General features: G+C 35.5%; 2 protein-coding genes and 1 pseudogene across 3 annotated transcripts; all 3 read left to right on the top strand.

The window, feature by feature from the left end:
• The first annotated feature begins 233 nt into the window (after positions 1-233).
• On the top strand, positions 234-4534 carry LOC140991465 (triacylglycerol lipase SDP1). The gene is made up of 3 exons (XM_073461427.1): positions 234-2251; positions 3123-3266; positions 3396-4534. The coding sequence occupies exons 1-3, from the start codon at positions 821-823 to the stop codon at positions 4353-4355; spliced, it is 2535 nt and encodes an 844-aa protein (XP_073317528.1). The 5' UTR covers positions 234-820; the 3' UTR covers positions 4356-4534.
• A 1311-nt stretch (positions 4535-5845) lies between these two features.
• On the top strand, positions 5846-9204 carry LOC140990829 (probable U3 small nucleolar RNA-associated protein 11). 2 transcript variants are annotated; one of them, XM_073460649.1, is made up of 9 exons: positions 5846-5989; positions 6198-6260; positions 6367-6457; positions 6563-6654; positions 6734-6827; positions 6922-7001; positions 7520-7603; positions 8698-8797; positions 8885-9202. In XM_073460649.1, the coding sequence occupies exons 2-9, from the start codon at positions 6205-6207 to the stop codon at positions 8975-8977; spliced, it is 690 nt and encodes a 229-aa protein (XP_073316750.1). In that variant the 5' UTR covers positions 5846-5989; positions 6198-6204; the 3' UTR covers positions 8978-9202. The 2 variants fall into 2 exon arrangements, with proteins under 2 accessions (XP_073316750.1, XP_073316751.1); XM_073460650.1 differs by having other exon boundaries at positions 5891-5989; positions 6205-6260; positions 8885-9204.
• A 206-nt stretch (positions 9205-9410) lies between these two features.
• On the top strand, positions 9411-11410 carry LOC140991280 (nuclear intron maturase 3, mitochondrial-like; annotated as a pseudogene).
• Positions 11411-12318: the final 908 nt, after the last annotated feature.

The raw sequence follows: 12318 nt of genomic DNA, 5'->3' as shown, positions 1-12318 counted from the left end.
AGTTTGTTAAATTTTTTTTTAAAAAAAAAAAAACTAAACTGTAATATTCTTATTATATAAGGACAAAATAGGAAAGCAAAATTGGTGTCTATTTTGTCTCTATTCGAGACATTCTTAATATATAGTATAGATATAGATAATGGATATAATGGATTTCAACACATATAATAATAATATAATATAAATATATAAATATAAGTCCGTAGTTGAATTGTCATGCCAACGACTTTATCGTAATCCGATCTCAACCAAAAATAAAATCCAGACTTTCTCAAATTTAGTATACCCATTCAATTTGAAATTTTGAATCGTTATCTTTATACAAATTTCCACGTTTTCTTCAATCACACTTCAAAGATGATGTCTGTCTGCTTCTCTTTAGTCGGAAGAAAGATAGGGCTCTGGAAAAATTAACTTCCGGTGGGCTTTATATAGATTTTGTGGGGTTGATTTGTGGACGCTTTTGGAGTTTGATCGAGTGGGCACTGTCAAGATTGAATCTTGAGGTTAAATCTCGGGTATTTTGCACTTTTTTTTTCTGGGTTTTACCCTGCGTTGTTTCGAGGATAATCGGAGGAACGTATATCTGATCTTCTTCTCACGATTTTGTGAGTTCAGAGCTGATTCTTGCTCACGCGGGGAGGTTTAGATTCTCCTACTTCAGCTTCTAGATTCCAACCTTTTGACTTTTGATTTCTCGTCCCCTCCATTACATTTAATAAATCATTAGCTGGAATATTTATCTCGATCTTCATTCTCTGGTCAAGTATATAATTTCTGGTTGCTGTTAATAAAGAAAGATTTAACCGTAGGTAAGGCCATGGATATAAGTAATGAGGCTAGTGTTGATCCATTCTCCATCGGGCCTTCTACTCTCATTGGTAGAACCATTGCATTTAGAGTATTATTCTGCAAGTCTATATCACATTTAAGGCATCAAGTCTTTAGAATGTTGCTGTATCACTTTAACAAATTTAAGAGTTGTTTGAGGGACTGCTTATCACCTGTAATCTCATGGTTTCATCCCCGAAATCCTCAAGGGATATTAGTAATGGTGACATTGATTGCTTTCTTGTTGAAGCGGTACACTAATGTCAAGACACGGGCAAAGATGGCGTACAGGAGGAAATTTTGGAGGAATATGATGAGAGCTGCATTAACCTATGAAGAATGGGCTCATGCTGCTAAAATGTTAGAAAAGGAAACTCTTAAAATGAATGAAGCGGATCTGTATGATGTAGAACTTGTAAGGAATAAACTTCAAGAGCTTCGCCATCGTCGGCAAGAGGGTTCTTTTCGGGATATTATATTCTGTATGAGAGCTGACCTCGTTAGAAATTTAGGTAATATGTGCAATCCTGAACTCCATAAGGGTAGGCTTCAGGTGCCAAAACTCATAAAGGAATATATAGATGAGGTTACAACACAATTGAGAATGGTCTGTGATTTTGATTCAGAGGAGATTCTATTAGAGGAGAAGCTTGCTTTTATGCATGAAACAAGGCATGCCTTCGGTAGGACAGCTTTGCTTTTGAGCGGGGGTGCTTCGTTGGGAGCTTTCCATGTAGGAGTGGTGAAAACATTGGTGGAACATAAGCTTTTGCCACGGATAATTGCAGGGTCTAGTGTGGGGTCGATTATGTGTTCGGTTGTTGCCACTAGGTCATGGCCAGAGCTTCAAAGTTTCTTCGAGGATTCTTGGCATTCTATCCAATTTTTCGACCATATGGGTGGCATTTTTACTGTTTTTAAGAGAGTCATGACCCGAGGTGCAGTTCATGAGATCAGACAACTGCAGATGATGCTCAGACATCTTACAAATAATCTTACTTTCCAAGAAGCTTATGATATGACAGGTCGAATATTGGGGATCACTGTCTGCTCGGCGAGGAAGCATGAACCTCCTAGATGCCTCAACTACTTGACCTCACCTCATGTTGTAATATGGAGTGCGGTGACTGCTTCTTGTGCATTCCCCGGTCTTTTTGAAGCTCAAGAGCTGATGGCAAAGGATAGAACTGGAGAAATTGTGCCTTACCATCCACCATTTCATTTGGGACCTGAAGATCCTTCCGTTTCTTCTGCACGTCGTTGGAGAGATGGTAGCTTGGAGATAGACCTGCCCATGATTCAGTTGAAAGAACTCTTCAATGTGAATCATTTCATCGTGAGTCAAGCAAATCCCCATATTGCACCTCTGCTGAGATTGAAGGAGATCGTTCGAGCTTATGGAGGCAACTTTGCTGCTAAGGTATAATTTGTAGGAATATTTTTCTTCCATTTTATGATTATACAGTTTTTGAGCATACATCTCGAAGTTGACTTTAGCAAATAGAGGTTCTCTTACCCTCTATATTGGGTTAATGCTGACCACATCTCACTTTTTTATAGAGTTTTTTAACTAAGTTTGTGCGTTGACTAGATCATTGAAAATTCCATGAAGTTTTCTATCCTGTGGTGTAGTTAATATATCCCTCTTGGATCATTAGCTTCATTAGTTTTTTTTTTATTTAATAAAAACTAGTATATTTTCACCATTTTGTTCCTGGGAAAAATATGTAAATTTTGAAAAACTATTAGAAACATCATTGTCAGACTATAGAGTTCGATCTAAAATAAATGGCAGTGTTTAAACGGAGAATTTCATATTTTCTAAATTTTGGTCCTTTTCTTTTGGAACCTTCATAGGGTTCTTGTTGATGGTGTTACACTAACCAAAATAGACATATTTTTCATACGAAATGCATTCGCTCAAAGGTTGAATGTCATTGGTACGGCTCACATCAGTCCAGTAACAATACAGAACTAGTTAGTAAGTTTGCTCTCCGGTCTAGAGGATTGTATTTTGGGTTTGGACTCTCTTCTCGGCTTATGGTCTAATGTTTGAAAACAAGATAACTCAGAACCGCTAGAATGTGTTGTGGAGTGATTTTAAATCTCGTGGATAATTCTTATGGAGTGATTTTAACCATAATATATCGTGGATAAAGAAATACACTGTCCGGAAGTTTTTTACTGTTTTTTTCTTCTTCTGGATTTCGCCAAATTTACGTCTTAAATCTATGTTATTTTTATTATCTTTTAAGATGAAGAAACCAATCTTGAGTGTTTTACCTATGCAGCTTGCTCAGCTAGCTGAGATGGAGGTCAAACACAGGTGTAACCAGATATTGGAGCTCGGTTTTCCACTTGGGGGACTAGCAAAGCTGTTTGCTCAGGACTGGGAGGGCGATGTAACTGTTGTAATGCCTGCTACTTTAGCTCAGGTATACATGACGATTGAATCTTGTTTATATTTTAAGAAAACACCCCCTCTTTGTAAGTGGACAACTCGTATCAAAATGAGTGAATTGATAGATACAGCCTTTTTCTGATTCTTTCTTTGTGGTTTTCAGTTATCAAAGATAATTCAGAACCCATCTTACACCGAACTTCAAAAGGCTGCGTACCAGGGCCGGCGTTGCACTTGGGAGAAGCTCTCTGCCATAAAAGCGAATTGTGGGATCGAACTTGCTCTCGATGAATGTGTAGCAGTGCTGAACCACATCCGTAGATTGAAAAGAAGTGCCGAAAGAGCAGCCGCCGCTTCTCAAGGTCTTGCCACCACCGTCAGGTTCAATGCATCTAAGAGAATCCCTTCTTGGAACGTCATTGCGAGAGAAAATTCGAGTGGATCCCTCGACGAAGACCTTGCTACAGAGATCAATCTGTCTCTTCACCAAGGAGTTGGTGCTTCCACCACCGGGAAGATTTCAAGAAACTGGCGGGCACAAAGATACACACATGAAGGAAGCGACAGTGATTCTGAGACGGCTGATCTGAATTCTTGGACGAGGTCTGGTGGTCCTTTGATGAGAACAACTTCCGCAGATAAATTTATCGATTTTGTGCAGAGTTTGGAGATTGAATCAAGAATCAACAAAGTGTCTGCGACCCAAAGCAGTGGCAAGGATCAAAACAATCCCAGCTCAGAATTTGATAGGAGGGACCATGGTAACCGAGCTCCCCACAATGGTAACCGAGCTCCCCCCATCAATTCAAGCATTATGGTCACCGAAGGTGATCTTTTACAGCCGGAAAGAATTCAAAACGGTATAGTTCTGAACGTTGTGAGGAAGGAAGTATTTTCGCCCTCTAACAGGAGTCATGATTTGGATTACAATAGCTCTCCACGCGATTCAGTTCCTGAGTGCGTACAACTTGACATACCTGATATGGAGATGGACGATGTTTCAGTGTCTGAAAATGGAGACGATGTTGGAGAAGACATGTACACAGATGAATTCGAAGCAGGCGGTTCCCGAAATAGTTCTATCGTCAAAGATATCTGCGACGAGCGTGTTATGGATGGTTGATCACCGTGGTGAGCAAAGTTCAAGAATCTGCTGGTATTTTGCAGAATTATCTGAATTCTTTCTTGGGAGGTTGATTTTTTTTGCAATGGCTCCGTAGTCAGGTTTTACTGATTCATTTTAGACTTGTAAATGTCGTTCAAATAAAATTTTAATTATGCTATAAAAATTATGCCATCATTCGCTGATGTATTATATATAATGCATACAAATAATACAAACTAGTACATAATCACACTTTCAATTTTGAGTAGGTCTCTTGTGAGACGATCTCACGAATTTTTATTTATGAAATAGGTCAATCTTACTGATATGCATAATAAAAAGTAATATTTTTTCATGGATGACCCAAATTAAAAGATCCGTCTCACAAAATACGACTCGTGAAACCGTTTCACACAAGTTTTTTATTTCAATTTTAGCTTGTAGTATATTTAATATCTTACTCTACGATTTAATAAAATTTGATAAATAAAAAAATTTCACCTCATTATATTATGTATATTGTAAAAATAATTAACAATATTTTGTATATCCTATTAAAAAAATAAAATATTTAATATTAAATTAAGATTTTTTTGTACAACAAAAAATTATGATAAATTTTTAAAATAATGAAGTTTTAGTTATTGGCATACAAAAATTGCATTTGAGTTTTTTAAGGTAAATCTAAAATTTATAATATAAGGAGATACAAGAGTAATATTGTCTAGTAGTTATTGCATCATTATTTTTCTTAAAAAATTAAACATTATCAAAATAATAATTCCAAAATATAACAAAATAATAATAATATTTTCAGTATTAAAGTTCATAGTTTAATCTAAAAATTAATGAAACTCTGATCCAATATAATAGCATACAGCACAATGATATTATTATTATTATTACTATTATTATTATTATTAACGATTGAGAGACCTAAAGTAATTAAATTTGATGCCATTATCTAATTTTTATATACCAAAAATTACCTCAAACAAATGATCAAATATTTTATTTTGTTTAATAAAAAATATCACAAAAACCTATTTTTATAAAATTGTGGTTCGTCTATAATTATTGAGTGAGTCTCATGTGAGACCGTCTCACGGATCCTAATATGTGAGACGGGTCAACCCTATCCATATTTACAACAAAAAGTAATACTCTTAGCATAAAAAGTAATATTTTTTATGGATGACCCAAATAAAAGATCCATCTCACAAATACGACTCGTGAGATCGTCTCACACAAGTTTTTGCCATAATTATTATATGTTAATAAATATTTCTTTATGTTCATAAACTAAATTAATCTTTTAAAATATGATATCACCTCTAATAATTTCATAAACTTGAAATAATAAAATACTATCATATTTAAGTAATTATTCTAGTTAATTATAAGAAAATCATATGCAAGTTATTTTTAAATTTTTTTAATATAATATCAAGATTTTTTTTTAAATTTCTGTGATATCATAATTTTGTGTGTTGTGTGTGTATTTGTATGCTCAATCAGGAAGCCAATTTGCATGATTGATTTTTAGTTAATTTAGAATAATTTTTTGCCACAATATAAAATACTTTTCATGAAATCAAGATTCTCTGCATTGGTATCTCCTCTAAACCCTAAGCCTTCACCGCTTTCCACAGGCGAGTCTTCTGTGATTAATAATTATTTTGAATTTGGTGTAAATACGAAAGAAATCCTTTGTTTTGTTCTGTACCGATAATCTTCGCTGTTTCAAGGTTAAATGATTTCAACTCAAGATTTTTGTTAGCCCTTTATGTTTTCTGTAGTGGTTTTGCGTTTCTGAAGTGCGTAAATTGATTTTGAAGTTCTGTGAATTTTTTTTGCTAGCATAAAGATGTCGTCTTTAAGGAATGCTATTCCAAGAAAAGCTCACAAGGAGCGCGCTCAGCCGTAAGTGTGATTATTTTTTGGGGCCATTAATTTCTTTATTGCCCGTTTTGAAATATTTGATGTATATTTCCTGTTCACTTAATTGATGATTTGTTGTGTGTACCAGGCATTTGAGAAGGAAATTTGGGCTGCTCGAAAAACATAAAGATTATGTCATTCGTGCAAAAGCCTATCACCAGAAGGAGCAGACTTTACAGGTAATTTCTACTACCCTGCGTCTTGTTGGTTGTGGTAGCATTTTATGAGCGAAATTTGGTGAGTTCTTATTATAGCGGTAAGTCGCTTCTGCGTGTTTATAACAGAAACTTAAGGAAAAAGCAGCATTGAGGAACCCAGATGAATTTTACTTCAAGATGATTAAAACAAAAACTGTTGGCGGAGTCCATAAACCTGAGTAAGCTGGAAAATTTTATTTTATTGTGAGGTTATGTGTTCTCTTTTGAGGATATTCATTTTATATGGCTTTTGTAAAGGAGCCAGGCTAATAAGTACACTAACGAAGAGCTGATGTTGATGAAGACCCAAGACATTGGATATGTTTTGCAGAAGCTTCAAACTGAAAAAAAGGTTTTATTTTAGAGTTTCTGGTTTTTTGGGTCTCGAATTCTCGAGATAGCTGTCATGCAGGTTCTTTATTTTGAAATTAACTTTTTGGAGGCAGAAAATTGAAAGACTGAATGGTATGCTGCATTCTCTTGACAATCAGTCATCATCCAAACATGTTTATTATGCCGACAACAGGTGAGTGATCAAGCCCTTTTTCTTCTGATTCTTGATAGTTTTCATACCCATTTTTTAGAGTAGTCAATTTCATGTTATACCAGTTATGTCACCACCAAAGTTTATTCTTTTCTCATTATTAGATATGGTCTTTTCTGATAGCTCAATTAATTTCTTTCTTCAAAGTCATTTTATTCCCTTCTGCTTTAGAAAGAATGTCTAATATATAATCTAGGCAATTAACATAAAACTATCCGAAGGCCAATTTCAAAAGTTCAATGACCAAGGGGCAATGAGACTGTCTTCTCTGGAACTTCTGTTTGAATCACTTGAATTCCATGTTTACACTTGCGTGTCTGCAAATGACAGATTTTTTTTCATCCAAGACAGTGATTTGGTGGTAATGTATTGGTCACACAAAGTATTAATGCATAAAATGGTTCAGGGTAGTCATTGCTCAGTAGTATAGCATTTTTTAGCTTAGTAGATATTTTTGTGTTTCATGAAGCATGTTGACTGGCTGTTGATTCTATTTCTAGGGAGGAGGCAAGAGAAGTACGCAAAAAAGTTTCAGAACAAGGGAACCCATCTGCTTTTAAAGACTTGCCTAAAGTTATTTTGAGGTACCGAAAGCTATTTTTTTAGTCAATTGACCGCTACGAAATCAGATTGCCAGGTTGATAACCTGTTTCTACTTGCCTCCCCACAATTAAGATCCCTACCGAGTACCGAATGATATCATTACCGTCAATCCATAAGCTATATTGCAAAAACGAAGTGGACTACAAATTTTGTTCGATAATCAGAAATAATTTGCTTTAGTTATTTGAATTCGGAAGTCTGCCTGTCCTCATAGCTCTTTCATTTGTCTCTTCACCATCCATACTTTACCCCCTTGAAGTTATCTATACCTCACTTGTTGATTGAATATGGTGATATTTGGCGCCTTGTCATAATATCTTATTTTTCTTATCCCTGCTATTGTTCGAGTTCTCTCTTCAAAAACTTTTTTTGGATTTGTTGGTCACAAATATATACCAATTGCGAGTATCAATAGCATGCTATGTGGGTTAATTATAATTCCATTTATGCGTGCATGATACCGTGTGTCCTTTTTGTCTTGTCTGGACTTTCTTCTACTGGCTTCTATTTCTTCCCAGAGATCAATACTATCCCGTCGTTGTGAGTGCTGTATCTTTGTATAAATTTTATGGGAATTAGGGGATGATACTTCTCTCCATCATTTATCCTTGCCACTTGATGAACTTTGGTTCAAGAAATCGAATTGATGCACAAGTGCTAGAGCATTTAAATCCCAACTGACGTTTCTTGTATCATGAACTACTATCTATCATATTCCCTCAAGGGTCTTGCTTGTTGGTAATCGTTGCTGCATATTTCCTAAAATTTAATCCTTTTTCTATACCGTATCTTTCTGCTTTGATTTTGGGTATTTAGTTTTATTCCAAATTACTTTTCTGTTTCTTGTAGAACATAACTTTATCCAATCAAATGGTTGGTTATCTGTCCGCCATGCACAAATCCTTTTCCGTTTGATGAGTTTTGCTTTGGTTGATTTCCACATTTCTTTTCAGTCTCTCATTAGCTTTAAGGCTTCATATTACTTTTGTTTCTCTTCTACAACGAGGACGTTAGACTAGAATTTGTGGTTGAGGAGTTTAGTTTAATCGTGTATAGAAACGTGGTCGACATGCAGGAAGACAGATTCTTCATATCGAGAGCTAGAGGCTAGAAAAAAACGGTTAAAAGATCTAGAGAAAATATACACGGATATGTCTATGCAGAAAGAGTTACAGGTATCAATATTTCAGAGAGTACATTATACGCTTCATTTTTTCCTTGTTTCGCTGTAGGGTAATCATTTTAATGCATCATTGGTGCAGAAAAGGGGTAAGAAACGCAAACTGCGTGAAGATGAAATGGTTAGTCCCACTTCAAGACCCGTGTATAAATGGCGACAGGAAAGGAAGCGTTGAATAGAATACTTATATATCGAAGATTTCTTGAATGAGAGAGCATGAGGAGGGGACGTGCAACAATGTCCTGAAGTCATCTGGGAAGGACAATTTTCGTAACTGTGTGGAAACTGCGTGATTTTGTAATCCGAACAACCATAACGGTGAAACATAATTTTTCTGTGACTGACGTTGGAAACAGAAGTATATCAATGTTTTCGTAAACGGATCGTTGATCGAATCGGTTTAGCTTGAGAACAATAAAGTGTGAAGTTTATAGCTTATATTTTCATTGCCGAAAAAAAAATAATAGAAAAAAGTGAGAGTGTTTTGAAATTTTTTATATATATTTTTAGAAAACTTTAAGTTCTTTTTTTTCCCAGAAAATAGATTATAAAATATAAATAATATTTACGCGAGTCATGATTTTCGTTTTGAAAAACAGAGCTCGAATATGGAGGTGACGTTTCCAAGCGACGTATGTAATGCTCTTCGGCCTCTTCAGAAAGTCCAAATCCGCCACCGTTACGCCGCAAACTTCCACCTCTTCTCCACCCTCCGCCGCCAGCAGTCCCTATTCTCCTCAGAAACTCATTCTCTCTCAAAGCGAACCCTTGAAGCCTTAGTACTCTCCCACTGTCGTGACGGCAAATTCCACGGCCTCCTATCTGACGTCGTCACTGCACCCTCTTTCCTCCTCACTGCCTGCCAGAACCTCAGAGCGAAACTCCACCGCCGCCGCTCACTATTGATTCAATTTCCACCCACTTCTTCTCCCTTCAAGAATTGTCCTTTCAACCAAGTGAGAATTCATTTGAAGGTGAATCTTGCTGCATCCCTGTTTCTCAACGAGGGAAAAGAGGTACACCCCTTGTGCTACCCAACTTGAAGCTTAAAGTTGTGATGGTATTAGGATTGTGCTTGAAGTTATTTATGATGACAGGTTTGCTACCTTTTGCTATGACAAGCGAGCAAACTTGGGCCGCCACACATCGATTCGGTATTTAAAGAATTCGGTGGCGAACCCAAGTTGGTGATTTATTGTTAAATTTGATCGTGAATTATTTAGTTCTGGCTATATTGATAAGTTGTTTTTGATACTGGGTGAGAAAATTGAAGATAATGCATTTCTAGATTTGATAAAAAGGTTGTTTGAATGTAAGATAGTCAACATTGAATTGGGTGGGGTTCGTTTAGGCAGGGGTCTGCCTCAAGAATCAGCATTGAGTTCGATGTTGATCAATGTTTACTTTAACGGGTTTGATAAGGAAGTTCAAGAATTACGATTAAGCACGAATAAAGAGATTCCTAAGGTCATGGAAAATGATCTTGTCTCGGCTGAAAGAGATTCAGGCCATGTTTTTTTATAAGCCATTGAAGATTTATGCTGTCCGATTATTTGATGAGATATTGATTGTTACTTCAAGAACAAAGATGATGACTTTAGAATTGAAGAATAGAGTAGTGAAGTTATTAGAACATGATTTGGATTTGAGAGTGGATAAACTTACTACTGTCATTCATAGCGTGATTGATGAGAAGATAGACTTCATGGGAATGGAGCTTCAGGCAGCTGCACCTTTGGTGCTCCGTCCGCCTAAGACAGAGAAAGCTATTATGGCACGAAAAAGTATCTTATGCAAAAAGAAGTCCGGCTTTTGGAGTCGAAAAATGCAAAAGAGAGAAATAGGAAGAAGTTAGGAATGGAGTTAGTTCAGGAAGTTGAAACAGAGCAATGGATTCAAATTCGAGTTCCTGATTGAGAATGAAGTGAGACAAATTTTTCGCACTTGGGATAGGAATTGGTTCAAGAGTTTCTTGGATCTGTGGATGAATGAGCTGAATGGCATCGGAAATTGTCTGCTGGTGATTTTCTCTCTTTGAAAAAGATTTGAAATTCTCTTCCACGTGATCTTGTTGATGCTTATGACAACTTCCAAAATCAAGTTGACGAGTATTTGAAACCGATGAAGGCTAAAAAGGTGTTGGAGGAAGAAGTGAAAAGAGCAGAAGAGGAAGAAGAACGGAAATATGGCGAAAGAACTATCAAGAATTTGACAAGACGGTACGTCAAAGTCGATGCACCCATAGAACTTATTCGGAAGGCAGTCAAGATGGTTGGATTCACCAATAGCACGAGTCGTCCTAGGCCTCTAACTTGGCTTATGGTTCTTGAAGATATCGACATAAAATGTTATACCGGGGTGGGAAGAAAATGGCGTGATTTCTATTGCTGCTGCCACAACTTACGAACAGTGAAAATCATCTCAACTCATCATCTTCGATTCTCTTGTATCTTGACTGTAGCAGAAAAACACGAAGTCACCAAGCCCGAAGACAATCAAACAATCAATAGTGTCTATTTAGAAATGATTCATTGGGCCGTGTCGAAATACTATTTGGGCTAGACTCAGGTCAGAGTCTAGCAGGCTCTATCATCTGGGTTCGACCCATTTTGAACTTGACCCAAAAACGACTAAAATTTTAAGATTCATGATGCCTCCTTTTCGTCTGTTTATATTTTTTTCTTTGGAAAATTTAAATTAGCATATTCATATAAATTTTAAATTCTTAATCAGCATTGTCTAATTATTTTAATTTCGTTATTATTATATTATATTTTAACTCAAAAAATTTACAAGAAGGACAATAAAAAAATATGTAACACAATTTTCGAAATAAAATTTCTAAAAATAAGTATTTGTGAAATTAATTATACGGAACATAAATTTTAAATTTATGCACCCAAATATTATTGAATACAAAAGTTTTCATGTAAATATTATGTAAATCAACCTTGACAAATGGTTCGTCAAAAAATATAGTCAAGCTAGTAAATGTTGGATATGGTGGGGCATGAATGCATTAAATGTACTGGCAACATTTATTGGTGGGGATGGTTAGATGTGGTTAATATAATAATAATTAATTAATTATAATAAATATATTGATATTATATATATTATGTTTTATTAAAAATAATTAAAGATGACAAGACTAGACAACCTAACGCTTGTCGGGGATAAGGGACCCACATACTCATCCCTCGTTTATATCATCTGGTTAAGTTTAACTCCTTTGTCCTCTTCTGCCCTTCCATATTTGTTTTTTTATCAAACAAACAAATATAAATATAAAAAATAAGAAATTCGATTTTTTTTCAAGCGTGAATTTTGCTAGAAATATTTAGGAGAAATTTTTTTTTTTAATGTTCGTGTTTTTTACGATTTTGATATTATATGTTATCAGATTTCAGTTTTAATATGCAAACTTTATTTTTTATTGTAATTTTTAATTTTTTTTTCGACGTGGCATTGACGTTCACATCAATATTTTTAATGAGAAAGAACTAAAATTGTCAA

The sequence above is a fragment of the Primulina huaijiensis genome, chromosome 13 (genome assembly GCF_012295235.1).
Source record: "Primulina huaijiensis isolate GDHJ02 chromosome 13, ASM1229523v2, whole genome shotgun sequence".
NCBI lineage: Eukaryota > Viridiplantae > Streptophyta > Magnoliopsida > Lamiales > Gesneriaceae > Primulina > Primulina huaijiensis.
The sequence above is the reverse complement of the archived record's forward strand: the minus strand, read 5'-3'. Positions and strand labels throughout refer to the sequence as shown.

Coding starts and splice junctions, on each gene's coding strand:
- LOC140991465 (XM_073461427.1), top strand. CDS start 821: ATGGATATAAGTAATGAGGCTAGTGTTGATCCATTCTCCATCGGGCCT. Junction 2,252..3,122: donor GAGGCAACTTTGCTGCTAAG/GTATAATTTGTA, acceptor TTACCTATGCAG/CTTGCTCAGCTAGCTGAGAT. Junction 3,267..3,395: donor TGCCTGCTACTTTAGCTCAG/GTATACATGACG, acceptor TGTGGTTTTCAG/TTATCAAAGATAATTCAGAA.
- LOC140990829 (XM_073460650.1), top strand. CDS start 6,205: ATGTCGTCTTTAAGGAATGCTATTCCAAGAAAAGCTCACAAGGAGCGC. Junction 6,261..6,366: donor CACAAGGAGCGCGCTCAGCC/GTAAGTGTGATT, acceptor TGTGTGTACCAG/GCATTTGAGAAGGAAATTTG. Junction 6,655..6,733: donor GGCGGAGTCCATAAACCTGA/GTAAGCTGGAAA, acceptor GCTTTTGTAAAG/GAGCCAGGCTAATAAGTACA.